Source organism: Apteryx rowi, unplaced genomic scaffold, assembly GCF_003343035.1.
Source record: "Apteryx rowi isolate R43461 unplaced genomic scaffold, aptRow1 scaffold_141, whole genome shotgun sequence".
Taxonomy (NCBI): domain Eukaryota; kingdom Metazoa; phylum Chordata; class Aves; order Apterygiformes; family Apterygidae; genus Apteryx; species Apteryx rowi.
The window spans coordinates 138,921-166,627 of NW_020447653.1; the positions used below are offsets into that span (position 1 = coordinate 138,921).

General features: G+C 63.9%; 3 protein-coding genes across 3 annotated transcripts in view; 2 read left to right on the forward strand and 1 right to left on the reverse strand.

Moving 5' to 3' along the window:
* Positions 1-705: 705 nt before the first annotated feature.
* On the reverse strand, positions 706-6,034 carry IL10RA (interleukin 10 receptor subunit alpha). Its single transcript, XM_026057989.1, has 7 exons — positions 5,744-6,034; positions 4,500-4,620; positions 4,232-4,410; positions 3,923-4,089; positions 3,410-3,560; positions 3,174-3,298; positions 706-2,996 (listed from the first exon to the last, which is right to left on the reverse strand). The coding sequence occupies exons 1-7, from the start codon at positions 5,805-5,807 to the stop codon at positions 2,016-2,018; spliced, it is 1,788 nt and encodes a 595-aa protein (XP_025913774.1). The 5' UTR covers positions 5,808-6,034; the 3' UTR covers positions 706-2,015.
* Positions 6,035-11,192: 5,158 nt separating this feature from the next.
* TMPRSS13 (transmembrane serine protease 13) lies at positions 11,193-21,016 on the forward strand. The gene is made up of 13 exons (XM_026057892.1): positions 11,193-11,213; positions 16,960-17,131; positions 17,408-17,509; positions 18,197-18,319; positions 18,419-18,548; positions 18,797-18,889; positions 18,982-19,025; positions 19,313-19,472; positions 19,583-19,755; positions 20,126-20,224; positions 20,496-20,638; positions 20,747-20,899; positions 21,002-21,016. Exons 1-13 carry the CDS (start codon positions 11,193-11,195, stop codon positions 21,014-21,016), a joined length of 1,428 nt encoding a protein of 475 aa, XP_025913677.1.
* Positions 21,017-21,629: 613 nt separating this feature from the next.
* FXYD6 (FXYD domain containing ion transport regulator 6) overlaps positions 21,630-27,707 on the forward strand; it is an 18,917-nt gene continuing 12,839 nt past the window's right edge. Inside the window, exon 1 of the mRNA XM_026057985.1 lies at positions 21,630-21,690. The gene's annotated coding sequence lies outside the window, so the exon portion shown is untranslated. The remainder of the gene's footprint in view (positions 21,691-27,707) is intronic.

The window sequence follows — 27,707 nt, forward strand, 5'->3', positions numbered from 1 at the left end:
GGAAAGGCCTTGCGGGTGTGCCACGACCGGGGGGAGCGTGTGCGCAGCCTGAAGTGCACGGTGCAAAGAGGAGAGCGGGCACGCGGGGTGCTGCCGGAGCCAGAGAGAAACATCCTCCCCGTGTCGAGCCCTGAGTGAATTGATGAAAATGTGGGAGCGCCCGGAGTTTCCAGAGCGAGTCGGAGGGAAGGTCCACCCTGCAGGCCATCGGAGCAAGAGCGTGCTGGCCCTGGCTTTCTCGCCAACACGGCCGGCTTTCATGGAAAGGGGAGCGCGGGGCGGCCGGCCACGGCGAGGGAAGCGCTGCCGCCCGGCCCCGGCGCCGCCGCTGCAGCCTAGCGCCGCGCGCAGGAACCGGCAGCGCCTGACGTCAGCAGTACCAAAAAGGCACACTCGATTTTGATGACTCTGTTTTTCAGAGGAAGTTTAAAAAAAAAGCTCACGCAAAAAACCCCAACCCTCAAAATACCAAAAGGCAAAACAGATGGTGGAAAYGAAGTGATGGACGGCAAACTACACGGAAAGCCGGAAGCTAGCGCGAATCTCAGCATAAACCGTTCCTCTCTGGAATCCGCTCCCCCCTCGCCACGGAGAGCCATGCAGCAGCCCCAGTGACGCAGGGAACGTATTTTTAAAACGAGTAATGCCGTGTCAGACATAACACAGGGAAACTTCGCAATGCAGCAACAAACATTCTCCTCGCCGAAGTGATTCATGTTTTCACCTGAAGTAATACTCCACAACCGGGTTTCCATCAACACTTTTAATGGGACTATCCCATGGTGAAGTTGCCATGAAATGAAGTGGCTTCTGGAAAAATTCTCTGGTGACCTGGAAAGTAGTTGAATGTAGCCCACAGTAAGTCTTTCCTATTTTATTTCTGTTCCCATTTTGACATAGAAACTATTTTCCCCCTTCTCCCCCCACCCCAAAAAACAGATTTGTTCCGCCCTGCCCCGGAGGTTGTCCTGCTTTTCCCCTGCGCAGTGTGCCTGTGCCTGCTGCCCAGGCAGGGAGTCTTTTGCCCCCGATGCACCCCGGCAAAATCAACCGCAGGCGGTTCAACACCTTTTTTGCTGTTGCCCCTTCAGTGAATACTGCAGGGTATGATACTCGCTTGGAAAAACTAGTCCTCAGATTAATACGAAGCTGGTTTTGTTTTTTCCAGTTCTGATGTGAAAATGCTTTCTCATGCGTGAGGCAAAGGCACACTGCCTGTCTGCGGTGGGGCAGAAGTCTGTATGTGAAAATGGAAAGTGCAGCTTTACCTTAGGGAAGGGCAYGCAGACGAATGGAGCAAATAAATAACACTGCCTCGTTTCTGTATTTACAAATTAAATAGAATAAATAAGGTGTCTATGCAAAACCGGCAGGGCCCATGCAGCGGCCTGAGCAGGGCAGCCCTGGCCGGGCGAGCGGCAGCGTTCCCGCGACGGGCGCAGCGCTGGCCCAGGGCCACGCTGGCCCCTCTGGCTCCACCGCAGGGGCTCTGCCTGCCGCGGGGGGCTCCGCCGGGCCAGGAAAGTCCCTCGCCGCCTCCCGAGTGAGGTCAGGCATGTTTCGGTATCCGTGTTGTGAAAGGCTCAGCCGTAGGGACGTCAGCCGGAGGAGCCCACGCTGCGGAAGGGGGAAGTAGGGAGGGGAAGCGCGCCCCGTGCTGGGCRTCCCGAAGCCCCCGAGAGCGGCCGTGCACGCGGGGAGCTGGGCGCGAGGGCAGGATGGCCCCGGCGGGGCTCCTGCGCCTCGGCAGCAGGGCAGAGCCTTTGCAGCAGAGCCCGTCCCCGGCGCTCGCTCGCTCGCTCCGCGCGGGCTGGGAGCGAGGTCGCAGGCTGCTCCGTGGCGCTGGCCGCTGCAGCTGGTGCTGGGCGCTGCCCGGCGGGGGCCGGGGCCCYGGGGCAGGGGCGCTGGCCTGTCAGTGCGATGCGCTCACATTCAGGGTCGGCGATAGCTTATCGGAGCGGCTGCTCCCCGCGGGCAGCTGCTGGAAGAGGTAGTGGGGAGGCGCGGCGGGCGCCTCACAGGCGGCTGTCCTTGCTGCCCGCCTCCAGCGCGCTCAGCGGGTTCATCTGCAGCGCGAGCCAGCTGTTGGTGCTGAGGCTGGAGATGAGCGGCAGCGGCCCCAGCGGGGCGGCGGTGGAGAAGCTCAGCTCGAAGGGCGCCTTCAGCAGGTCGGGGCTGGCTTTGGAGGCCGTGGGGACACTGGGGGCCCCGCAGCTCGCCGCGCCGGCGGTTTGGTGGCCCAGCTGGCTGGGAAAGCCCCAGGCAGTGGGCTCCCAAGGGTAGTCGGGCGCCGCAAGGTCCCGCRTGTGGCTGCGGGGAGGTTCGGGAGATGCCTGTTTCAGATACCCCTTGGCCACCGGCAGCTCGGAGCAGTCTATGTCCAGCACAACGTCCGTGCTGCCCGGGTCCTGCGCGGGCCCTGCGCGGCCCCAGGGGGGCAGCCCCTCTCCTTGGTCCCACCTCTGCTCTACCGTGCCCTTGGACTGCTGCAAGTAGCCCCGAAACTCCACGTCCTGGGGGCCGTCGTCGCCCGTGGCGGCCGGGAGGCCGTGCTCTGCCTGCTGCGGCTGCCTTTCCTCCACGGGCTGGTAGCAGCCRCTGGCGCCGGAGGAGCGCGCCAGGCAGGGCAAGGTCCTCTCCAGGCTTATGCCACTGTCCTCGCCGGTGGGCAGCTGCCCCTCGTTGCCCCGGCCGACGGAGCCCAGCTCGGAGGAGGAGTTGTGCAGGCAAATCCCGCTGTCGGTGCTGGTGCAGCTACAGTCCCTGCTCCTCGYGGCACCTGGGTCCAGCAGGTGAGCCCGGTCCTCGGGCAGCGCTGCGAGCCCGCAGTCCCACTCCGGGGGCTGCTGGAGCGTGCCGGTGCTGCCGGCCGGGCTGCTGGGCTCCTGGGGCGCCTTCTGGCACAGGATTAGCTGCTGGATGGTGTCCGCGTCCAGCCTCGCTGGCGAGAAGTACTCCTGCTCCACCCAGAGCGAGCCCTGCTTTAGGAAGGACTTCTGGGAGGGAGAGAAAGGAGCGAGGTGAGATGTGGTCATCCCTGCTCGTTGCCCGGCTTCCCCACCAGCCACCCCGGCCCCAAACCAGCGCCCTCGCGCCGGCGGCCAAGGGGAGCGCCCCGCGGTTATACAGTGATAGCTGCAAACGCCAGCTTCCCTCGCGCCTGGCTGCCTTACCAGCACCGACGGCGGCCTCATGGGTTTCTTTATGTACATGCAGACCAGCAGAGTCCCCAGGAGGACCAGGAGCAGCGCGGTGATGCAGAAGTTGCCGACAATGCTCAGGAGGAGCTCTGCGCTCCCTGCAAGACAGCACGTGCCCGGGTGAGGTGGGCAATGCGAAGCGCCCTCGGCTCCGGCRGGACGGCACCCCGCACGGCGTCCTGCGCAGCGCCCCACGCACCCCAGCTTACTGTCTCTGTCGCCAGTCGTGACGCACTGCTCCGTGGTGCGCGTGGCAGGGATCTGCCGGCTTGCCACGTCGGGCTCCACGGAGATGCAGTACTCCGTGCCCCAGAAGAGGTTGGGGATGTTGAACTCTGGCTGGGTCTCCACCACATCGTACTGAAACGAGCAGAGAGCAGGCTGGTACCCTGGGCGCTCTCCAGCTCTGCCTATGTGAGCACCAGGCTGGGGTGTCCCCCCCATCCCCTGTCCCTTGGGGAGAGTAACCAGAGTGCTTAGCAGTGCCGCTGAAAGCAGCCAAACCCAAAATCCCAGCAAGAGGGGGCAGGTCTGCCACAAAAAACGTGCAGAAAAATAGCTCTGCAGCGTTTCGAGCATGCAGAAGCTCAGCATTATTGCGGATTTTATGGACGACTTTAGTGAACAGGTGGCTGTTTCAGTCTGAACTGCTCTGTGTGATGGGGGGTCTCCAGGCTTGCCTGCGGATGGGGACCCGAGGGGGTGAGAAACCCGGCTCTCACCGTCTTGTTGTCCTGCACCCTCCTGATGTACGTCTTGTAGCGCCGCGCGTGCTTTTGTATGTCCTCGTATCTCACGGTGCGGTTGCCGGCTTTCAGGAGCAGCTGCAGCTTCACGTGGATGGTGTTGCCCGCCACAGAGAGGCTCTGCCCYGAGAGGCGCAGGCTGGCTGGAGATGAGTCAGATTAAAGAGCACGTTACATCTCTCCTTTGGGCATCTCTGAGAGCTTTTACAGCAGCCGACGGAGCTGCGAACACCCTCTCCCCCAGCGCCGTCCCTCCGGCAGGGCAGCCGCGGACGCCCAGCATACCTTCTTTGGGGGAGAAAGAGTTGGTCCTGTTCCACAGGGACGTGCGGTTTCCGGAAACGGCCCTGACGCGAGCGTAGTAGCGCCGCTCCGGGTCCAGGGTGTAGTAGGTGAGGTCRCACGAGTGCTCTGAGATCCGCATGCAGTTCGGGACCGCCGTCCAGGAGAAGTTCGTGCCRTACCTGCCGGGGAGAGGCGGCGGGTGAGAGCGGTGCCGGCAGGCGCAGGCTCTCGCGGGCTGGCCCGCGGGGGGAGGCACGCCGCTACTCACACTCCGTGCTCCACGTCGTAGCTCACGTCGCCGGGGGAGCCGGGCCCGGGCTCCCAGCGCAGCAGGTGATGCGCCGTCTCCGCGGCAAAGCGCACGTGCATGGGGTTCGGCAGCCGCTCACCTGCGGGAGCAAAGGCGAGCGTGTGGCGAGGCGGCACGCTGCCCCCGYGGGCACCCGCCGGCCGGCCACCGCAGCAATTGCCCCCGGCGGTCCCCTGCACCTCAGCGCTGCGTGTCCAGCCATGACCACCCGCTTGCCCAGGGTGCTGCCGGCTCAGCCCTCGGGCAGGAATGGGCCCAGGCCTCCCCGTCCCCTCTGCGTCCCTTCCCCTTCCCCTTTCCTCTGGGGAGAGCACGGCCCAGGCCAGCCAAGAGCATCTTGGTGCTTGTCGTGATGCAATCTCCAATTCGCTGCTTCCCTGACTTTGGGTAGTTGCAGGATAAGTAACCGTGCAAGGCAGTGATGGTGCCTCCGCAGTCTGTCTGATCCCCGTGTCCCAAAGGCACCCGAGGAGGAGCGTGCTAGGCACGGAGAGCGGGGATCAGTGCTCAGCCCATGCTCGGGACAGACTGGGAAAGGGCCCCGGCGGGCACCTCGTGGGCAGGTCGCTAGCAGGAGCCTCCCGGGCTCTGCCACGATCCAGCCTTCCTGTTTTGCTTCGCTACTGGCTGGAAGAAACAGACTTTTCACACCTCCTGCCTCAATTTTGGTATTGTCACCTGGCAGCAAAACACCACCAGATAACATCTGTCACCCCTTCTACACTCACTTCCTCAGCCGCYGCTGCCTGCGGGCAAACACTCCCCCAGCCCCGCCTGAGCGCYGGGCTGAGCTGGCGCCCCGGGAGGACGGCGTCCGACAGCAGCCGGCGCTGGTGCACACCGCTGCCCTTGGGAACGCAGGGCACCGCGGTCCAAAGCGCACGGGCGAGCAAGGCTGAGGACTGCCGTGGGCAGTGAAGGAGAAGGGCAAAGGCAGACTGCTAGCTGAGCCCTGGCTCATGCRGACACCTGCGTCGCCAGCCCCAGCACGGAAATCCAGCCAACGCCTCCGATCCGAGCTGCGGGCTCCCATCCGAACGGCCCCGCTCCCGCCCGCCCGGACGACGCGCCTTCCCCGCCTCGGCGGCAGCCCCGCACCAGGCTCCCGGCCCCRGCGCGGGGCTGAGCAGCCTCCCCGCCGCCCGCGGGGCTCAGAGGGGCGAGAGGGGTGGCAGCGCGCGGCGCGGGCCGAGGCGACTCACCATCGATCGGCAGGGCGAGCAGCAGCGCTAGGCACAGGGCCGGGGCTGCCGCGCTGGGGGCCATGCCGGCTCAGCATCCTCCGCGGGCGCCTGGCCGGGGAGCGGGGCGCCGAGCACTGCTCCGGCGGGCGCCCGAGCGCTTGTTTTTCCCCTGGAGGCTGGCTCAGTGACGTTAGCGCAGGGGGAGGAAYGGGGCTGTGCAGCGACTTCCACTTTTCTTCTCTGTCCACCCACTCACCGCTACTAATCTCTCAGCCCAGGCTGGGCATTTCCTGCCCTGAGCCCGAAACAAGGACCTTGGGGCTTTTCTGAACAAAATGCTAATCCCACCTGGAAAGGGAAAATAGAAGTAAATCATGTGTCTGCCTGTGCTGCCTCCTTACTAAATCAGATCAGTCCCCCCCAGCGCAGGGGACAGATGCTGGCACGAAGGATGGCCCCTAGTGGGGCTTTCACCGAGCGCAGCACCAGCCCCGCGCTCTCCCCTTAGACCGGTGCGCCGTCCTGTCCTGCCGGGGTCTGGCGCCCGCCCCGAGCGAGCGAGCGAGCGAGCGCGGGGGAGCCCGAGGCCCCGGGCTTGCTCGGCCCAGGAGGGCTCCGGCTTTCCCTTCGCTGGGCTCAGCCCGTGCCCGCCTGCGGCAGCGCGCCCCTCGCCCTCGCCAAGCCCTGGGCTGAGCGACCACCTCCTGGCTTCGGGGCGTCTTGCGAGCTGCCACCCGCGCACGTCGCCTGGGCTCCCCTGGCTGCGACGTTCGGTGCCGTAAGCCGTCCCCGGGCTCTAGCAGCCCGCAGCCGGAGCTGTGCCCCTGCCGCGTCCGTGCTGCACGCGCCTGGGCTCCGGCGTCAGGGCCCGGGCAACCTGGGAGGGCACGGCGCAGCCCCTGCCTGGCGTGCTGGCAAGCCGAGCTGCTGCACTCGAGAGCTTTCCTGGGACCCGCGCAAAGCGCAGGGGCTCTCCTGTGATGAAGAGAGATTCCTGTCTCGTGAAGAGAAGAGGAATTTCCCGCTGGGGAGTAAGTGGAAAGGACAGAGACAGAAAGAGCAAGAGGAATTGAGAGGGCGCTGGACAGCCTCGGCAGCTCAGAGCCCGTCCCCGGCTCGCAGGGGGCAGCGGCGCCCCGGCAGCGCGGGCTCCTCGGGGAGCCGTCGCACGTGCCTGGAGTGGGAGGCTGGCTCCGTCCCCCGATGCTGAGTGGCATCCGCCCCTGAGTCACCCTTCCTGCGAGAGCCCACGGCCTTGCACCCGCCGCGGCCCCCGCAGAGCACCCGCGAACTCGCCGGCTGCCGGGGGCTCCGGGGGCCGGTCTCCTCCGCGCCGGCGGGACGGCCCCTCTGCACAGCACCTCGGCGTGCCTGGATCTCACGGGACGCAGGAGCGCGCCGGGCTCGGCATGGGGAAAGGGGCCCCGGCGTGCCGCGGGGGGGCCCGGCCGGGGGGTGCTGCCGGCTGCGCTGCCGCTGCTGTGGATCCACCGCAGGGTCCGGCGGGGAGGGCAGCTCAGGCAGCAGGGCCCTCGCCGGCTCTCCCCTGCCGTGGCCTGACCCCCCCTCGCTTGCAGACCGCCTGACGTCCTGCCACTTCGCTGTCAGCTCCTGAGTCACGTCGGGCACACACCAAATTTAGAAGGCCCGAAATGAAGCACAGCCCGTCCCACACAAGCCACGGCTTTTGTTTCACATATACAAATGAGAAACAAAAGCAATGGGGCCAAAAATGAGGAAGGAGAGAGCCCTGGGGAAGAGAGACTGTGGGGCTGGTCCCGTGGGTGCGGAGGCTCGGATGCTTGGGAGAAAGAGCTCACAATTTAGGAGAAAATGAAACAGGCTGAGGAGAAATGACAGCTCTGCCGCGCATTGGTGCCAAGCCTGCCGCTGCACAGCTGAGCCCGCCGGCCGTGGCCATGCCCGCGGCACCGGCCGGCGCTGCAGCAGGAGCGGGCACCGGGGCCGGCACTGTGCCCGGCGGCAAGGCTGCCCGGGGCCCGCGCGGCTCCTGCAGAGCTGCCCTCCGGCCAGTGCAGGTGTGGGTGCTGCCATCACCCCTGGCTTTCCTGCGGTTTCCCCACAGTCTCTGGGAAGTGCCGCTTGGGATCCTCGAGCCCCCAACTTCACCCTGGCACGCTGCCTGCGCCGCAGCCGGCAGGCACGCAGGCAGGAGGGACGGCACCCCGGCTGCAGCCCGAGCCGGCCTCCTTCTCGGAGGTGACAGGAGAGGTTTTGAGTTCAGGGGTCAAACCAGCGCTGGAGAACGCTGCCGTGTTTCCTTTCATCTTCAAATTCACTGACTAATCTTTGGGGAGGAATAGCCACCTTTTTAATAATCTGGAAATCACCTGAGTCAGAACTGCACCCTCGGTCTTTCTGCAGAACCACTGCAGCGAGCCCGGCCGTGGCCCCGGCCYGCCCTGGCTCCGCTCCTGGCCCCGGGAGCCCACCCAGGGGTGCAACCCCCCGCGAGCAGGCTCAGAGGGGCCGTGGGAGCAGCTTGCGGTGCGGCAGCTCCGGTCTCACGTGTCTCAGGGACAGGCCTCGAGAGCAAAACAGGTCTGCAGCTCCCGCCGCTCACCTGCCGCTCTGCTGCTCTCGTGCATCGCCCACATCCTGGATCCGGTGCTGGCTGCGGCCGGGCCTGAGGTTGCCACAGCCCCGGCTGCACCGGCAGCCGCAGCACGGGCGCACCGAGAAGGGGAGCCAGCATTCCTGGCGGCCCCCACGCCGCCGGCAGCGGGCACCGAGCCCCCCAAGGCAGCGCGGCCACCACTGAAGTCCCCTCCCGGGCTGCTGTGCCGGCTGGGCATGGTGACAGCCCTGCATGCAGGAGCCTAAGCGTGTCTTCCCTGCAGCTCCAGGGCTGTCGGTGGCTCCACGTAGGGCCCAGGGAGCCCTGAAGAATGCCTGCTGTAACGGGATCTCTGTTTTTTTCCTTTTTTGGCCTCTTTCACATTGACACACTTGGTTGATTCAGAACCAGGTATCTCTGATCTCCACCAGCATCTGCAAACCTCAGGAGAGGCTCGCCCGGGGTGCACAGGGTCCTGGGGTTCACCACGCCGCTGCAGAGCTCGACACGGGCCGCAGCTGCGTGGGCTGGCGGGCTGCGGCGGGACCGAGCGGAGAGGGCGGCCCGCGTGGAGGAGCAGACCGCCCGCGCCCCTGCCTCGTGTCCCCACGCCTCGCGGGGAGGGCCGAGCGCCGGCGGCCGGGCTCTGCGGGGCTGCCCGCGCTGGCTCAGGGCTGCACATCATTAGCACCTCCGTAGCTAGCCGGGAGGGCAGGGTGCCGCGGGGCCGTACACGGGATTACCAGCAAGAAGGTGCTAGGATTTCACCAGGAAAGTGTCGAGCACACATGACCTTTAATGTCAGGTTGCTGGGGTCAAGCCCAGACATACAGTTCTCTGTAACTTGATTTCTGTAGGTGGCTTTTCAGAAACAACAGCAAGAAATCATTCCTGGAGTTACTGCCTGCAGCTGCTTTCTGAGAGTCACTTTCAGCAGAGGACGAGTCAGCTCGGGGCATCTCCGTCTGGCTTTGCACCCCAAAATGACAGAGCACTCCAAGGCACAGGGAAGCTGCAAAGGCAAACGAACTGCGGTCATTCATGAAGCTGCTTTTGAGCCAGCCCTTGGTCTGCAGCACATTCCCCTTCAGTTTTCTTGCAGACCAAGGGCTGCCTCAAAACCCACGCTGGAAGCGAAGGACTGCAGCGCAGCAGCCGGCGGGAAGCACGTGCACCGTCCGCTGGCGTGCGTGCGCTGGGCAGGAGGGCCCAGGGCTCGCGGCAGGTCAGGGCACGAGCACAAACCGCCAGCGCGGCAGGGCTGTGCACGGGACATGAGCGCTGCTTGGAGGCACGGGGAGCTGGCAGCGCAGGGCGAGAGGCACCTGGCGCCGCATGGCCCGGGGACCTCCTTGAGCAATAGCAGGCACTGTTTCAGGGATCGGAAAGAGGAGCTGAAACTGGAGCAGGTGCCGAGAGGAGCCAGGAAGGGCGCAGGAAGGTGAAGAGCCTGTTTTACAAGGAGAGACTAAAATAGCTGGGCTCAGCGGTGCAGCGGAGCTGTTGCCATCTGTGGATATGGGGGGAAGAGGCAGGCAGGGGGAAGAGCTGCTCAAACTTGACAGTGATCCTGGCAGAGGAAAACAAGGATAAGCAGCGTGACGAGTATCAGGACGGGCAGGATCCACCCAGGGCTTTTGTGCCTTGAAATCACAGCAGGGTTTTGAGCAGGTTTCCTCCAAGCTTGGGCAGCCTTGCTTTTCTCCTGCCCTTCCTAGGTGCATGTGAGGATGGGGAGTCAGATGAACAAGGGACTTGTACCATGAATAACTCTGGGAGAAATGTGCYTGGAAAACGGAGTGTCAGGATGGGGCTCACACGAGGCATGAAATCTCCAGCAAACCCTCCCRGGACAGAGCCATCGGAGAGGCTGCTGCCCCTCTGCCGAGCCATGCGCTGCCCTCTGGCATATCCRTGCACTAATCCTCGCGGGCAGGCAGCCGGGGAAGTGCTTCGTGCAATGCCCTGTTACTCCAGCAGCTCCTCGCCTGCGCACCGGACCGGGCTGGGAGCAGCAGGGATCACATACAGCGGCCAGCGCGCGAAGCCCTGGCCCTGCTCCCTGCTCCCTGCTCCCTGGCTCCTCCTGGGCAGCGGGAAGCACAGAACCAAGCTGGGCTTTTCTTCTTTTAGTCCAGCCTTTTCTTTCCATTCCCTCAAACGTGAGTTCTGGGTTAACCGAAACATCTCCTAGCTACCACCAACAGAGAAAGCAGAAAACCTCCACTTTTGCTGCGTAGAACTCAAAAGTATCACTCCGTTATCAAAAAAGTTGAAAAGCCTCTAGGGAAACAAAATAGGAAGTGACATTTCAGGTTGAATAAAATGTTTGCATTTCCCTTGAAGCAAGGTGTTCTTGGCTTCCCGGTTCCCTGAGAAGCACAGCAAGGATTTTACTGGGGTTGGCACTTGGGCACACATCTGGCCGGCACGCAGAGCCCTCAGCTGCTCCATTCCCGTGCYGGGGGTGCAGGTTAGTGCGGCGGCACGTGGAGGAAGGCAGGCTGGGAGGGCAGCCGGGAGCCGGCATGCCGGGCTCGCAGCCGCTCTCGCCGAAGCTTCACCTGCCGCCAGACCTTCGGCCTCAGCCCAGTTCCTCCGGAGGCCGTTGCTGCCCCGGCCCCAGCTGCTGCCGCAAGCCATGCTGGGGCCGCACCAGGGACGGGGCAGCTGTTTTGCATGCTGTGCCCGGAGCAGTTGGGAAACAGCAGCCGGTGGAGCGGGGCAGCAGGTCGGACTGGTTTCCCTCTGCACCCCGCACTGGCACTGACGTAGGAGCGCGCTCGCCAAACAGACTCTGCCCCGTCCCCGCAGCCCTGCCTGCGCTCTGCTCCACGCTCCGCGGCCGAGGATGGAGCTGTGACCGGACGCCCAGCCCCGGCGCGGCAGATGGAAGGGAAAACCTCTCCGGTAAGGCCTGGGGCAGCTCCTCCAGCTCCGCACCCGGCCGGGAATAGCGCGGGTTGCTCGGTGACCTGTAAGGACCTGCTTTCTTTGGGGTTTCGTGGAGGATCTGGTTTCCCTCTTTGCTCTCTGGGGCGTTCCCGTCGGAGCAGCCTGTTGCTGCTGGCTGGGAGAAGGCCCCGCGGCGAGCTGCCCTCGGACACCGGCCCTGCCGCCTGTCCATGCAGAGGCAGGAGGACCGTGGCCAGCATCTCCCAGCAGCGCTCCAGGCCCAGCTGGCGCGAGCCCCGTGCGGGTGAAGGAGGYGCCGGTAATGCTCAGTGCCACTGCTTTTCCATGCTGGAGGGACCCACGGCTCCGGCGGATTTACAGACCCCATCGGGGGAGGCTTGCGGGCCAAACGTGCCGCTGGCGGGAGCTTGCGCTGCTCGGTGCATGCAGGGATGCTGCAGGGGCACCGGCGGCAATCAGGTGTTCTCCAGCCCTCCGTCACTCGGCACCGTCTTGCTGCTGCCTCCGTGCCATGGTGGYGAGACCGTTGCCTCCTGCCGGTGTTTCTGTACAGCTAAAGTGTGCAGGCTGCCCCGGCCCCGGCTCGGCCCCGCGCCACGGGCAGCCTGCCCTCGCCGCGTTCCCGYGGCTGTTTTCCCTGCTCTCCCTAGGGGAGGAACAGGGCTCGGCTTGATGCAGCRAGCATCCCGTCATGGGGAAAACATCCCCAGCCGGGCACCGGGCTCAGCCCGCCTGGGCGAGGCTGCCGTAATTACCCCGCCGCGCGCTGCCGGCTGTGCCGGCGACGGCTGCCGTGTGGTTATCCGGCGGTGACGGGGCGGATGGGGCCTGGGGGAAAGCAGGGCCGGCTGTAGCAGCTGCCACGGGCCTGTCCTTGCCCTCCCGGGGCCTCACGCCCAGCGAGGAGCGAGGGTGGAGAGCGGAGAGCAGGCTCCCGCTGCATCCCGGGCCACCTGGGTGGGCCGGACCATGCCCCATCCCTAGGGAAGGTGCTGCCGCCTGGCCCCTGCCGAGGCCGGGAGCGCCTGTGTGCCCACCTCCAGCGCCGTTTCACAGTGCGAATCCAGCCCGGGGCAATGCCACAAGCCAGCAGCGGCACCTTGTCCCTGCGAGAGCAGGACTGGGACGTGGATGCCTCTGTACGGAGAAAATTACCCAATATTGGGCATCCCTACTGGGCCGTCCTAGCTTTGTTGCTTGGTTTAAGTGGGCCATTAGGAGCCTGTCCTAGGTACCTCCCTCGGTTTAGGAACTGCGGGAGAGTCACCTCTTCCCGTGCCTCAGTTTACCCATCCGAGGAATGGGGTGAGCAGCGATTACTCATCCCTGGGAACATTTTGTGATCTTTGCCAGAAGGGCGCCTCACGCTGGCATCAGGCAGCCTGGTCCCGGCCGGATCGGGCTGACTCAATCAACAGGGCTCGTCATCTCCACTTGCAAAATGTCCCTGCGTGGTTCAGGACTTCACTTCCCTGCGCGCTGCCCCTTTACAACATCCGGGTGTGCGTGGTGGCTTCCCGCAGCCCCTGCCCGCGTCCGTCCCTGCAGCCCCATAGGCTTTCCGGGCCCCTGCCGCGAGGGCGGTGAGGCCACGGTGGGTCCGGGCTCCGGCCGGCGAGCCCGGGGATGCTGCGGGATCGCGGCCAGGGTCTCTCCCTTCCCTGGGAGGCCTGGCCGGGCTGCGGCTCGGCTGCAGCGCACAGGGCAGGACTAGGCTGTTGCTGGGTGAACGGAGGCTTTTACAGGCGGGGGAGCGTTTTGTCCCCGACACAATGCTGCTGTTGTTAGTGTGCTGAATTAATCTGCCGCGGGAAATCACCACTCCCCAAACAGGTGAAAGAGCCAGGTCCCCGCTCCCCTGCCCCAAACAACAGGGCTCTGCGATAGCAAAGAGCAATTGTGCGAGCACGGGGCTGGTGAGCCTCGCTGGGAAGGATGAAGATCGTCTGTTTAGGCAGCTCCTTCCGGCTGATTTAAAACCAGGTTGCCAGCATAGTCTCTTGATGCTCTGACTTTTCCGGTGGCTCTTACTTAGATGACTCCTGAGACTTTGTGCTCCTCTCGCTCCAAGACGCCACTTGACCTCAGGTCCTGTTGCAACACTGGCAGGTGTTGTCTAGCTTCCGATCTCCCTCCCACTCCAAAACTGCAGGCAATTGCTGTCTGATTTCCCACCCCTGCCTCCCCATCACACACAGATCCCTARCGTGGCCCTGGATCGTCTTTCCATCGGGACCTGCCCTCTCTGGGCATGGACTTGGTGAATCTCCCTCTTGGGYGAGGAGCCACACTGGAGGTCTGTACGGAGGGTGCATGGTAGCTCAAGTGCATGTCTGGGCTGCCAGGCAGAGGGGATGGACTTCTCTAGCGTCTTTCCAGCTCTGTTCAGAACCTCGAAGCAGAGCTGAGTAAAGTGTGCCCGAGGTGGTGTTCATGCTCGTAAAAGCCCTTTGAAGGGTCTCTACTGCGACCAGGCACAGCCCAGTCCTGCTGCAAGCAGCTTGGGCCGGGCTGGCTGCAGCGCGAGCAGAGCTGGGCTGCCTTGCAGCAGCCGCAAATGCCCCGGCTCTCTTCCTCTGCCCCCCTCTGCTACGGGAAAGCCAGTCCCGTCTGCGATGCCCACTGAGGCCCTATCCACACTTAAGCACAGAAATTAGCYGCATGTGCTCCACGCTCATGCGTGTGACTTTTAGGCTCCAGCCCACGACAGCGCTTAGCGCTCTTGCAGCCGGTGGAACGTTTGCAGAGAGGACGTCAGAAGAATGGCTCAAACCGCAGTCGCGCTCCTGAGAGGCGTCGCTCTGAGTTTGACTTTTATTCAAAAGCCAGAAAGGCTGAGGAAATGTCTTGTGGCCAGAATTCACAGTTCACTGTCATTTGGGTAGCGCACACTCCTCAACAGAAAGACCAGCACTGCAAAGGTTCTGCTGCTTGTTCTCTGCTCCACTGCGTACACAGCAGTAACCAGTTATGCTGGTTGCTGGAGAGCCCTAGCTAAAAGTTTTGTTAGCTTCTGTGATAGACCTTTAAAAGAACAAAAAAAAGTTGAACTTTAGACTTTTAAGGAAATAGGCAGCTAACAGTTCACCTGAGTGTAGAAAAGGGCATGCGTTTCCTGCTAAGGGAATAATAAGAGTGATTTAACCTGCAGTGCCCTTGTATGTTAATTTGAAACGCTTGCAGCCTGGGGATGGAGATGCTCGAGCATCCAGCATCGCTGACRTACTGGTGAAGCTGGGCTGCGTTATCCAGTGCGACAGAAAAGTTCATCCTTAACAGCACTGCCATTCTGCTGATCTGATAACACAAACGTTAGCTTGCTGCAGGAGGAGGCRTGTGAAATACCAGCTTTGTGGAGAAACCTTAAAAATGCCTACACAAATTATGTAGTCTGGGGATTTACGAAAACCTCATTTAGGCGTAGGAGAAACTTTCCCTGGGTAAGGTCCCTGGCATCGGTTCTTTCCTTTGTTCGTGCCAGGCAGCGGTGCAGGAGCTGCTGCAGCCCTGGCTTTCCTGCCAGTCAGATATGCTTTCTAGCAACAGCGCAAAGGCTACTCAAGGCTGTTTTACTGCGCACTCGTGCAATACTTTCYGCACTAACTTGAATTACGGCAATGCAAGTGCTTAGAACAATTAGAGAACAGCAGCGCAGGGCYGCTCTCGAGCCCCGTGTTATCGCAGGCAGCCCGGGACTGCCGTGCCAGCTCAGCCGCCCTGCGCAGAGTGCACGGGGGACTCCCTGCTCCCTGCAGCACCTCGGAAAGCCYGCGAGGATGCCCGCCTGGAGCGTGGCCGTCCGGGGCTTGTGCCTGCCACCGCTGAGAAATGCAGGCATAGGGGAAAGTGGGGTTTGACCGCAGGCTGAGTGACCCACAGCTCGCTCCTCGCCGGTGGGGAAGGCCGTGGCACAGAAACTCCCCGCGTCCCTCCCCACGCACGTAGGCGGCTGGCRAGCTGCTCGCCTCTCTTGATGCCAGCAGGGAGCTGCCGAGGAGGTGGCTCTCGCCAGCTGGAGGTGTTAGCGGTGGCTGTGCCAAGGCACCTGCGGGCGGGCGAGCAGCGCAGCGGCCGCGGAAGATCCCTGCCGTGCCGGCAGCGGGGGCTCTGCGCGCCCAGGTTCGGCTGGGGAGCACCTCGTGGGCGGCCTCTCCGGGTGCTGCCCCGGGTGCCTGCCTCTCCGCAGGTGCTCGGAGCGGGCAAAGCTGCTGAGGTCCCACCGGCCCCCTCCCCGTGCCCRGAGCAGGAGCTCCATGGGGCAGGGAGGCCACGGCAGAGCCCTGCGTGGCCGTGCCAGGGAGTGGTGACTCACGGATAATGCCAGGAAGTGACACCACTGCATTGCAAGAGAGGGCACAGCCGTATTTGCGAAGCACGAGCCTGAGCAGGCTCCCGACATGCTCATTAGGGCTCCTGAGATTCCCAGGTTGCAGCAGGAAACGCGAGGGCACAGCAAACACCGGGAGGGGGGGAAAGGAAGCTGGAGGGGGGCAAGTGGGTGGCAGCATCGGGGCTCTTGCAGCTCTCTTCCTGCGCATCCCACCGTTTCTGCATTCCCTCTTGCTTCCCAGAGCCATGCACTGGCCCGGATGCTTCTTGCTGGTGTGAGAGGAAAAAGGGAAATCTTTTGCTTTTGGGGAAACAGTACCTGTAGCAGCTACAGGGCCAAAAAATAGCTGCAGACCTCCAGAGGGGCGTGTTTAAGGCCATCTCCCGATGGGTAGTACGGTCTCCGGGACGTGGGTTGCGAGGCCTGGACACCCGAGCTGGCTGCAGCCTGTTGCCCAAGGGTGAGGGCTCCGGTGTCCCCACGTCCGTCCCTCCTGCGGGACAGCAATAGCATCGTGTGCACAGACAGACACAACTGAGATTTTGGTGGGCAGCAGCTTATGACTGGCTTCCCGTGCAGCTCAGCTCGCCCGATGCCCTGCCGGGGGAGACGGCGCTGGGTCGGAGCAAGCCGGGCCTTTCCGGCTCCTCAGCACATGGTGTTTGACTTAATTTGGTGAGATTCCCTTTGCTGCGGGCTGCATCTGTCAGTGTCACGCCAGAGGCCCTGCGGGTGCTCAGTGCTGCACGGGGAGCTGCAGGCCTGAGGGCTCTGCACCCGCGCAGGATGAGGGCTCGGCCCACGCCTCCTCCCCGCGAGGCGCTTAGCGTGCTGCCTCGCCGACCTGTCGCTGCCGTGCGCTGGCTGAAGGCACCCTTTGCAGTTTCTATGAGCCGTGCGGTCATTTCTGACTGCTCAGAAGGTACTCCAGATTTGACAACGCAATCACGGTGGCAGAGAAAAGAGCACTTATTGCGGGCTTTACGCACAGGTCAGCTCTGAAGGAAAGCGAGGGGCTCTTGCCTGGGTAGCTGATTGCAGCTGATAAAGCGCCTGGAAGAGAAGATCTTGAGAAAAGGAAATAAATAATCTTTTGGAAATTCACAGATCGGGGTGACACAATTGCAGAACAGCATTCCAGGGTGCAGGATGTTTCAGGGCTTGGAAAACACTGATTATTAAGTATTACTAAATAACAGTTGGAAATTGCACTGTATTTTCCAAATGGCTAATTAAGGATAGATGCATAAATTGGGGCACTAGCGCCGTGGAACTGGGCCACGGCGTGACTGACCCAATGCCAAAGACGTGGCTGGTTGCTCTCATCAAAGTGATCTTTTTGGAAAAAGTGGCCAGCAGCCTTGAAAAGGGGAAAAACTCGCTGCGAGGATCCCTGTCCTTCGCTCGCAGGTCTCTGCATCGCCCAGCAGCGTCCCGCCCGGCCTCCATGCCTTGCCGGCAAGCAGCATCTTCACTGCCYGGCCCGTGCAGCCTCGAGAAAGTGTCCTGGGGATCAGCTTCAAGCCCTACAGCCCGGAGCCCGGCCCAGCCCCGGCCCCCTGCGCGGCCTGTGAGAGCACACGTAAGGCGGCAGCACCGAGCGCGACCCCGGCCGCGGCGGCCCCCGTCCTCGCTGGGCCGGGCAGCAGGTTGCCGCTGCCTTGGCCGGAGGCCGGTGCTTTCCCCGGGGGGCGAGGGAGGGCAGAGCGACCGCGGCAGGGCTGGGGATGCCGCAGGGCTCTCTGGGCAGCCGGGACCCCCCGGGAGGTGCCGGAGGGGAGCAGGGCGCTCTGCACGCCCCGGGGAGGGCTGTGCCCCGCGGGGGCTCCCGCTGACCCTGCCTCTGCCCCGCCGCCAGAGTCCTCCATGTTCAGAGCTCCCTGCATGAGCCAGAGGCGGCTCGCGCTCATCTGCTGCGTCTCCGTCCTGATCGTGCTGCTCGCTGCCCTCATCTTGCTGTGTGAGTGCCCGTCCTGCTCGGGAAACGCTCTCGGGAAACGCTCCGGAGGTGCGGGGCCGAGATGGGCCGCGAGAGCGGCYGGAGATGTGCTTCCTCTTCCCATTTTCTGAGTTTTCCTGACATCTGGTGGACAGCTGGCAACCRGCTTTCTGGAGGAAGGGAGATGGGCTCCGCGGCTCGGCGCGGTTCTGGGTGGGAGGTGCTGGGGCTGCGCTACGCTTTCCCTCTCCTGGGGATGATTTTGCACGTGCCTTGCACGGCTGGCCAGCACCCCGCCGCTCCCCTTGAGAYGGGGGTTTGCAGGCAGGAGCTGTCAGCGTGGGGTCAGCAGGACAGAAAAGGCAWTTTCTGGGCTCAGACCGTGGGGGATCGTTCTAATCCCCTGTAAAAGCTAGCTGCCCRTTTTCCATTATCGGCTGCTGTTTCTGGGGGACTGAAGCATTTTGCAGGCTGAATATGTTGTTCTGCAGCAGCAAGTTAGAAGTCAAGCAAGTGAGAAGCAAGCGAGAAAGGCTGGTAGCAGCAGGGTTGCATGCTGCTGTGCAGGATTTGGGGGGACGGTGAGGGCTGCCAGCCCCCCCCGCCCTGGCTCCAGCACCTGTGGCCAGGCCGGGGCAGAGGAGCTGCCTCTGCAGGTCGCGCCGGTGTGCAGGGCTGGAGCTCACCGCGGCGCCCGCTTCCTTCCAGTTCTGTTCTGGCGGTCGCAGACCGGCATCGTGTACAAGGAGCCCGCCGAGAGCTGCAAGGACAGCCCCGTGCGCTGCGACGGCGTCGCCGACTGCTCCCAGCGGAGCGACGAGCTGGGCTGCGGTAAGGGGTGCGGGGCGCGGGGAGCGGGGCGGCGCGGGGGCCACGGGAACCCCGCTCCCGGGCACCGGGCACCCACTCGCCCGCTGCTCCCTCCCGCAGTGCGGTTCGGCTCGGAGCAGTCCCTGCTCCACGTCTACTCCAGCACCGAGAGCCAGTGGCTGCCGGTGTGCAGCAGTGCCTGGGACGACTCCTTCTCCAGGAAGACCTGCCAGCAGCTGGGATTTCAGAAGTAATTCCCCGGGGGCGGGCTGCCCCCCGCAGCCCTGCACCCTGCTGAAGCCCCGGCTCGGGGCGCTTGGCGGCTGGTGCGCGGGGGCATTGCTCTGGCCCTCCTTCCTGCTGAAGGCAGGGGCGGCTGTGCTCCAGCCCCAGCGTTGGGGCTTTTCCAGGGGAAGCCTCTTCCCAAAGGCAGGGTGGCGGCGGCTCGGTGCCCGGCGAGGGGGGATGCTCAGGCGCCTCTTCCCTCTCTCCTCCCAGTGCGTCGCACACCGAGTACCTCCCCCTGCACATCTCCGGCAAGAGCCTCAGCGTGACCGAGCAGCGGGACACCATYCAGCAGAGCCTCAACAGGTAGCGGGGCAGCACTGCCTCCCCGGCGCCGGCCCCTGCCCGAGGGCTGCAGGCCCCACGCTGACTCTCTGCCTCCCTCTTTTCCCCTGCAGCTCCCAGTGTCCCACGGGAAAGTACGTCTCCCTGCGATGCACAAGTAAGGGGATAGCTGGCGGTGCCCAGGAGCGAGGATGAGCACRGCCAAACACGGCCGCAAATCACTTGGGAGCTTTTTGCCGCTGTTCCTTGGCAAAGTGCTGGGCAAAGAGGGCATTTGCCAGCAAAGCTTCCCGGGCAGCGCAAGACGACAAAGATCGCGTTCCCGCGGTCTCCACCGGCAGCCGCGGGTGCACCGAGCGCTGCTGGTGGCCAGGGGAGGCGGGCGCGTGCCGCGCGGCTCTTCCCTCCGCGCCGCCCCGGCCTGAGCCCCTCTCTGCCCTCCAGGCTGCGGGCAGCGGATTTCTGGCCGGATCATCGGGGGGAAAGAAACTTCGGCCAGCAAATGGCCCTGGCAAGTCAGCGTGCAGTACGGGCCAATCCACATCTGCGGCGGCACCATCATCGACGCGCAGTGGGTGCTCACCGCAGCCCACTGCTTCTTCATGTGAGCCAGGGGGCCTGCCCCAGCCCGGGGCGCAGGCTGCCGCCCCTGCCCGGCCTCGCCGGCTCCGCATTGCACGTCTCACGCCGGCTGTCCTCGCCTCTGCCCCCCAGGAACAGCATGAAGATCCTCGACGACTGGCGGGTGTACAGCGGGGTCTCCGACCTGAAGCAGCACTCGGAGGGCATCTCCGTCTCCCAGGTCATCATCAACTCCAACTACAGCGACGACCACGACGACTACGACATCGCTCTCATGAAGCTCTCCAGGCCGCTGACGCTCTCCGGTGCGGCCTCTCTGCCCCGCTCCCTGCGTCCTGCCCTGGGGGCCGGCTGGGCCGGGGGTGGTGCCTGGGGGAGCAGGGGACGGGAAGGGAGGATGCTGATGATGGGAGTCCACAAGCGGCGGTGCAGGAGCCAGAAGCAGCTCTGGTCCCCGCCGAGCAGCTCGCCTCCGCGTGCCGGCACATCCCAGCTCCCTGTAGCCCCGTGCCCCGCGGCTGGCTGTGCCCGTGCCGGCGGGCAGCGCGGGCAGGGGCGAGCGGGCAGGCGCTCCCCACAGCCTGCGCTCCTCCCGGGCTGCGGGGCTGCTCGCTGCGGCTGCCGTTTGGCTGGGGGGCGGCTCACGCCTCTCCCCCCCCCCCCGGTCTCCCCCAGCCCAGGTTCGCCCAGCCTGCCTGCCCATGCACGGCCAGCGCTTCCAGACCGGCAGGTCCTGCTTCATCACCGGCTTTGGGAAGACGAGGGAAAACGAAGGTGAGGGAGGCTCCCGGCTCCGTCGGAGAGCGTGGAGGCGCGAGGGGGGCCTGTGCACCTGGGCTGGGGCTGGGCTCCTCCCGACGCGTTTCAGAGGGCCGTCGCTCCCCGCGCGGCTCGCAGCGTGCGCCCTCCCTGCTGCGCGGCTCCGCAAAAGAGAAGGGCTCGCTCGCTCGATGGCGCAGCCGCGGGGCGCCCGGMACACACGGCGCGGGGGCAGCGCGGCTGCGGAGGCACGTGCAGCCCCACTGCCCCCCCCAACCCCTTGCAGATAACACCTCCCCGAAGCTGCGGGAGGCCGAGGTGAAGCTCATCGACTACAAGGTGTGCAACAGCGACAAGGTGTACGAGGGCTACCTGACGCCGCGCATGATGTGCGCCGGGTACCTGCAGGGCGGGAAGGACGCCTGCCAGGTGAGCCGGGGGCCACGCGGTCCCCGCGGCGGCGAGGCAGGAGCGGCTCCGCGTCCGCCACGGGCGCAGGGCGGCCCCTGCCCTCACCGCGCCGCCCCTCCGCGCCAGGGCGACAGCGGGGGGCCCCTGGTCTGCGAGGACAACGGCCGCTGGTACGTGGCCGGGGTGACGAGCTGGGGCACGGGCTGCGGCCAGAGGAACAAGCCGGGGGTGTACACGCGCGTGACGAAGCTCCTCAGCTGGATATACAGCAAAATGGAGGTGAGGCAGCCCCGGCGCGGGCTCCTGCACCCCGGGAAGGGCCGGGCCGCCCCGCCGCAGCCCGGGCATCTCCCCCCGCCGTCTCCTCTCTCCTCTCCGCAGAGCGAGAACGACTAAGGCCGGGCGGACGCCCGCGCCGCCGCCGGGCAAAGCACCGCCAGCACATCTCCCCTCCCGCCACCTCTGGACTGTCGGCGCGGTCGGGGACCTGCCGCCACTCCCGAGCTCCGGAAATATGGTGCCCCCACTCCGTGCAGCCCTTGCCCGGCGCAAGGGAGGTGCCAGCAGCGGCTCCGCGCCACCCCGTCGCCGGAGCGCTGGGATCGGCCAGGACAGCACGCGGGAGCCGGCGGTAGGGCGCAGCCGGYGGCCACGGTGCCGGCCTCTCCTCTCGGCGCTGCGTGAGCTCTGCCTTGTAAATAGACGTGTCCCGACGGGGTGTCGCGCGAGTGCTTGCTGGCAGCATGGGGGCACCGGCGGGGGGCGAGGGGCCGGTGGCGCTGCGGGGGAAAACGAGGAGCAGGAAACCCGCCGGGGATCCCTGGCGCAGGCACCCGTCTCCTCCGCACGTGACGGGCACCGGCTGCAGGTGGGGAGCTGAGCTGGCACGGCGCCGCTCGCGGAGGGCCCACGGCCGCCCCGGGAGGTGGCAGCAGAGCCCGGAGCCCGGCTGTCTTYGCCCACAAGGCCATGCATCCCGCTTTTCCCGGGGGCGGCCGACCCACGGGAGCACCCTGCGGCAGAGCTGAATCGTCCTCCGGGCAGAGCAGGGGTTGCTCTCGTGTTTGCAGGTAGGAAGAGCCTCCAAGTGACAAAAATGCCTATTTATATGTTTTCCTATGCGGTGGAAATGGCCCGGCCCAGCACTCGCCGCTGGGACCGCTTGCAGCCGGTCTCGGGGACCGTCCTGGCTTGGCGGTCGTGGCAGTGGCAGCGCCGGGCAGGACTGCGCGCTCGGGGCCGGAGGCGAGGGAGAGCCCGCAGTGCCTGAGAGCAGGCGCTCGGGGCACGCGGCGCTACGGGAGGTCACGCGTGCGGGTCGGACGGAGCCCGGCCGCCCCTCGGCGGAGGCGGTGCGGCGCGGGAGGGGGCCCTGCGAGCYGGCTCCCGGGCTCTGCTCTCAATAAACATTTCCGTAGTGCTCCACGTGGACCCGGCTCTTCGGCTATTTCCCTGGGGCAGAGCGGCACGCGCGTGCTCCCCTCGGGGTGCCTGGTGCTGGGAGGCAGGAGCTGGGCCCGGCAGGCGGGCCGGGGCCCTGCGGTGGCCGCTGCRGGGATAAGCCGGGACACGGGGATGAGGCCGGGAACGGCGCGGCGGTGCAGCTTCCCGGGGCAGGAGGCGGCTGGCGAGAGGAGGGGGAGCGCGTGTGCAGGGGCCGCTCGCCCTGGGGGAGAGCGGTGTCCGAGTCCGACCTGTGAACGCCGTGAGCGAGCACAAAACCCTTGCTGCGAGGGCTGCACAGCCTGTGCAACACCCCACATCAGAGCAACAGCAGTAACAGGGCGTTTAGCCCTGGGGTTTTCCTCGGGAGGAGGAAAGGTTACTTGTAATTGCTTCTTTGAAGCCCTGTGCTTGCTGCTGGGCACTAAACTGTAGGAGGGAGAGGTGCTTTTGGGAGCTCTCTAGCTCTCTTTGAGATAGCATGAAGCTTTCCCGTGAGTCACCAGCCGTGGTCACCGCTAGCCCCCAGCCGGGGCAGCCTGCCTCTTCCTCCGGAGCTGCTGCTTCCTTGGGAAGGGCCGCGACGATGGGGTGGCGCGAGGGCATACCCGACTCCCGAGCCGGGCTCAGCGCCGCAGCATCCCGCGCCTCCTGCACCGGACCTGCACACAGCAGCTCCCAAAAGGACGGGGCTGCTGGGCTTCCCGTGGGATGGGCAGCCTGGTTTTTAGCCTGCATCGCGTACGGCCGTGCCGGGGGGGCGCCGAGCCCCTGGCAGCCTCCTGTGTGCACCTTGCAGCTTGCCACCCCCCAGCACGCTGGGACCGTGGAGCTGCACAAGTCACCTGCAATTCACAGAAGAGCAACGCTTGTGGTGCGTGGGCTGCCGCAGGCCCGTCCCCTCCGCACCGCCCTGGAGGACCCTGCAGCTTCTCAGAAGTTACCGCGTGCCGTGGAAAAGGTTATCCGCGGGCGGCGAGCTGCGGTTTGGGTTTGAATTTTGGGATAACAGATCTAGTCTGGCTATACGTGTGCAGAAAGCACCTACCTCCCCCTTGGAGCAGGCCCCAGCGCTCAGGGTGGTGCTTGGCAGCGGCTCTCAACTTGCACCGAAACAATAAGTGTTGTTGCTTTTTGGGAAACACTGAGTCAGCCTGACCTCAAGTAGCTTTTAAAAGAAGCAACCCAGAAGCCTCCCAGAGCATGCTGTGAGCCTCCTTTGAAGGCTCTGTGTGCAAAGGCCAAGTGAAAGGCTTCATTTTACTTTATAACATGTTTGCCCCCACGTGAGTTTAGGGTGAAAACCTGCTGCTTGCAGCTAGCTAGCTGTAGCTCAGGGGGAGAGGGGCTTTGTCTTCGAAGCTGCTGTGCAGAGAAATGCAGCTGCCCTTTCRGGCCCCCGCCGTAACATGGCTATGAGCTGCTGGGGATGGGGGATTAGCRGTGGGAATGGGAGGGACGGCGGTCCCGGACCCGCGGGGACAGAGGGAGGGATGTGCCGAGCTCCATCGCGCACACAGGGGTGTTTCCAGGCAGACGTGTGCCTGGGATGCACACGCTTCCCCGGGCTTGGGAGCGAGCCCCAGGCAAGGCGGGAGACACCGCTGGGCAGCTTACGCTCCCGGGGGGCCGAGGGGGCTGCAGCCGGGCTGGGTACGGAGTCAAGCATCTTGCTGGGCTGCAGAAGTGTTGAGTCAAACTGGAAGCTTTGCTGGGGCCTGACACAGCTGGCGCTGTTAAAATAACATTGAAAACCATTTCTAAAAATGGAGGTGTGAAAAAGGCCCAGGATTAGAGCTGCTGTGACCAGCCCTGCAGCGCCRGCAGTGCGACGTGGAGCTGCCAGCTCGAGAGCAGCGGGCAGGTGCTGCTGCGCCCCGGCGCTGCCGCCCTGCTCGYGCGTTTGCGTGGGGCTCCAGCGCTTGCCCAGCAAGCCCGCGACCTCCAGGCGCACCGGCACCCAGGAGGCACAGCACGGCGTAGTGGGTGCTCTTCCTCCCGCGCTCCTTCGTCTTTGCTGAAAACCTTATAACTGACCGTCCTGCGCRCGAAGGAGGGAAGGCGACGGGGTTTTTGACAAACCAAAGCAGCACAGGAGGGATTAAAGCAGGGCCCCCGCAGGCCTCCTCCGTTTCACACGGGCCTGATTCAGCGGCGAATTCAAGGGGGCTGAAGTGACGGACGCGGCTTAGCCTTGCCCAACGGCTCGCCGGGATCTCTGCGTTGCTGCTCACAAACATCACCGTGGGCGCCGCAGAGCGGCGGCTCGTGCCCTTCTGCGGCTCTCTGAGATGGCAGCCTGGAGAAGCAAGTCTTTTAAAAAGGAATAAAGCAAAAATGGGAACCTGATGAGAGAGGATCCTGCTGGAGCTATGTTCCTGGTAACGGAGCCACTTCAGCACACAGAGGAATTGCACCGCCGCTGTGGCTTTCGCCTCCTCGGAGGTTATTGCTCTCTGAAATAGCCTCTCAAAGCAGATAAATGGTCTCAGTCCATAATACCAATTTAACTTATTTCTTCTAAAACTGGCATGCAGTGGTCCCTCCTCCCAGGCTTGCAGAAGGGAATGCTGTGCTTTCCAGGGGCTGAAGTTCTCTAACCGGATTAGAAGCGAYGAGTTTCTCGGGAAGCCGGCTCCGTGGGCCATTTGCACCCTGCTCTCCCAAAGGAAATGCCGCGGAGACGACGCAGAGGGGTTAGACACAGCTTCGCCCTTGGTCCTCAAGCGTTCGTGCACCAAGGTGCTGCTCTCCGGTCCTCGGCAGGCRGCCGCGGAGGCTGCACACCAGCCTGGCCCGGAGGAGCCACCGGCCGCGGTCCCGGGAGGCTCCCCGCTCGGGTCCCCAGCTCCGTCCCGCTCCCCGGCTGTTTCCATATGCCTCCGTGCTTTGAAAATCATTGGCCAGTGTTCCCAGGAATATAGGTTACAGTAACACAGTCTGAGAGGCACCACACGAATTACCACCAATTAGCAGTGTTTTCCCCAAACTCTCCTTTTATAGCTCTTTGTTCTGCTGCATCGAAACCTATTTGTTTATATAGCTTCAGAGATGATGTTTCGAGATGATGTTTCTCTATAAAAATATTTTCCCATAATTTCAGATTTGTTCCCTTCCACAGTCGGTATCATCATCACTTAGCACAGAGTCACTGTATTCACAGGGAAGGAACGAGGCCTGATTTGAGAAGCTTTTATTGGGTTAGAAGAGCCACATGGCTGTGCCCAGCTTCCCCTTTTGTCACTGCTAGGTTTTCCCATGCCCCAACCACCTAGCCGGAGCTGTGCCTGCGGGTCTGCTCCAGCCCTCGGCAAATCGGGGTTGTGTTTTCATACGGCAGCAAACTGCTTTGTTAGGAGGCCCCTGGAACGGGCTCGCCTGCTCCCAGCACYGCAGCTAAAACCAGCAGAGGCTCCGCTGGGAAAACAGGCAGCGCTCAGGGCTGGGGCGGGCCGCGTGGGAGCCCCGGGGCTGCGCTGCGTGGACGGGCCGACGGACGGCGAGGGGCGCCCGGAGGGGTGCTGCGGGGGCCATGCAGGCGAGCCGGCGCGAGGGCGTCCGGCCGAGGCCGCCGGGCGACGGTGCGCTGCAAAAGCTGGGCGAATAAAAACATTTCTGAAGTGAGGAAAATCTGGAAGGAAGCTCAGCGGTGCTGAGGCCCTGTCGCACGCTGCTAAATAGGGAAGCAGCTGGACCCAGCGCCCAAGCCCTGGCATCCTGGCCTCCCTCCAGCAGCCCTCGTCTCACTGTCTCCTGCTCTCTTGACCTATCTCACGGCCACGAGCCTGCCTCCGGCCCCACTCCAGCCGCACGTGAAAGAGCAGCCCCGCCGCTTGCAGCTTTCCCTGCCTGCCGCTGCCGTCTGTGAGTCGGAAAAATGGCCAAAACCCCCAAGAAAGATCGTAGGATTGGAGGGGAAAGGTCAGGAGAGCGAGTCCCCCCTCTCCCGGCCCCGGAGCGGCAGCCCCTTCGTTAGCAGACACCAGCGTAGCCTGCCAGCCTGCCTGACGCCGGCAGCAGATTTGGCCCAAATTTGACAGAAAATAAACCAGTGCTCCTTAAAGTTGTCTCCGGCAGTAACGGAGTACACGCTTGCTATTAGCGGCTAGAGGAGCTGCTTCCTCTCGGTGGGAGCAGCATCGCAGACCCCTCGCTCCTTCTGCGCACCGTGTGCTCTGCATTTACCCGAGCTAGCCYGGAGAGGAGTCTATGGTGCCAGTTTTTTGGAATCCTCATCACATCGTGCAGTGCCTTGCAAACCTGTAAACAAAAGAGCTAAAGGAGGGGGAAAAGTAGACTCTCCGCTGCCGTGGGAGTGCTGCCCGCCAGCACGTCCTGGCAGCTGCCTTCGCGGCGGCTGTTTGTCTGTGCTCCCCCAGACCCACTGCACTGGAGGCGGCCCCCGGGGCGCGATTACAGCAGATATTTTATCAAGATGTTTTACTGCGTGCAGTGGATAATAACAGGAGAGCACTGGGTAAGGTCAGAGGAGCCCAAAATTTGATTATAAGTGCTTGGTCCCTGCCTCACTTACCGCAGGGTAACTGACAGCCTTATCGTGTTATCCCTTGGCATTAAAAAGACTTGACGTTGTCCAGCTCCTCTGTGCTCATCTGTATCTCTCGACTCGTCTGAATAATTGCCTTGAAACGCCAGTGCTGGTTTATTTTCTTTTTCTATTTTACTGGAAACTGGGAAATGAATGTACAATGCCATTATGGCACAATATGCCATTATTGCCTGTGAAGCCGATTTCCATCCAAGATGCATTTGAGTGATTAGGGAATGAAACATCTCAGTGGTGGCAGTGTTGCTGAGGTGTTTTTCATGAAGAAATGGCTCTCCAGGGCAGCAGCAGGAGCCGAGCAGACACGGGTGTGCTGGCCCGGCCAGAAAGGGAGCGGTGCCCAGCAGCGTCTGTCACTCAGCTTCCACCACGGCCTCGTCTCGAGCTCTGCTGCCGTCCATGTGACACCCTGCCACAGCCTGGGAGCGGCTCTGGGCTTGCACAGATGTCCCCAAGCAGTTTTAGCCCCGTCGTTTTCCTGGAGGTGTGCGGCAGGGAAGGAAGCAGAACCCAATTCTCTCACTAACAGCACTGCAAATTAGGCCCTAAGAGGGAATTACGGGAAACCTTGATTACAGTCTTCCACRTTTCTCATCTCTTTCCTGGGGATTTGGCAACCCAGAGATTTCTCTTCCTTTTGCCTCAGTGCTTTGCACAGATCTCCAGACGAGCGGGGCTCTGGCAAGCCCCAGGGTCACCGCTGCCCTGCTGCAGACACGCAGGGCCAGCCGGCCCCTGCCRGAGAGGCCGTGGCCAGAGCCCGCAGGATCGACTTGCCGGGCTCAGGGCACAGCCCCAGCCCAGGCTTCGCTTTCTGCTGCGGCGGTGACCCGCGAGCAGCTCGCCAGGCACAGGCGTAACCCCCAGGGACGGCACCGGGCTGCACCAAACGCACATCTCCCTCCCGGCTCTTGCTCCTCCGAGCACGCCCAGCCGGGCAGTGGGAGTAAACCGGGCGGTCGCCGCAAACCTCCGCGACAGGACGTTCGCTTAGAGCAGCGGGGCGGGGGAGCCGGCTCTTCCCCTCCTGCCAGGGCTGGGAGCGCCCCGCTGCCTCCGGCTCCGGCTCCGGCTCCG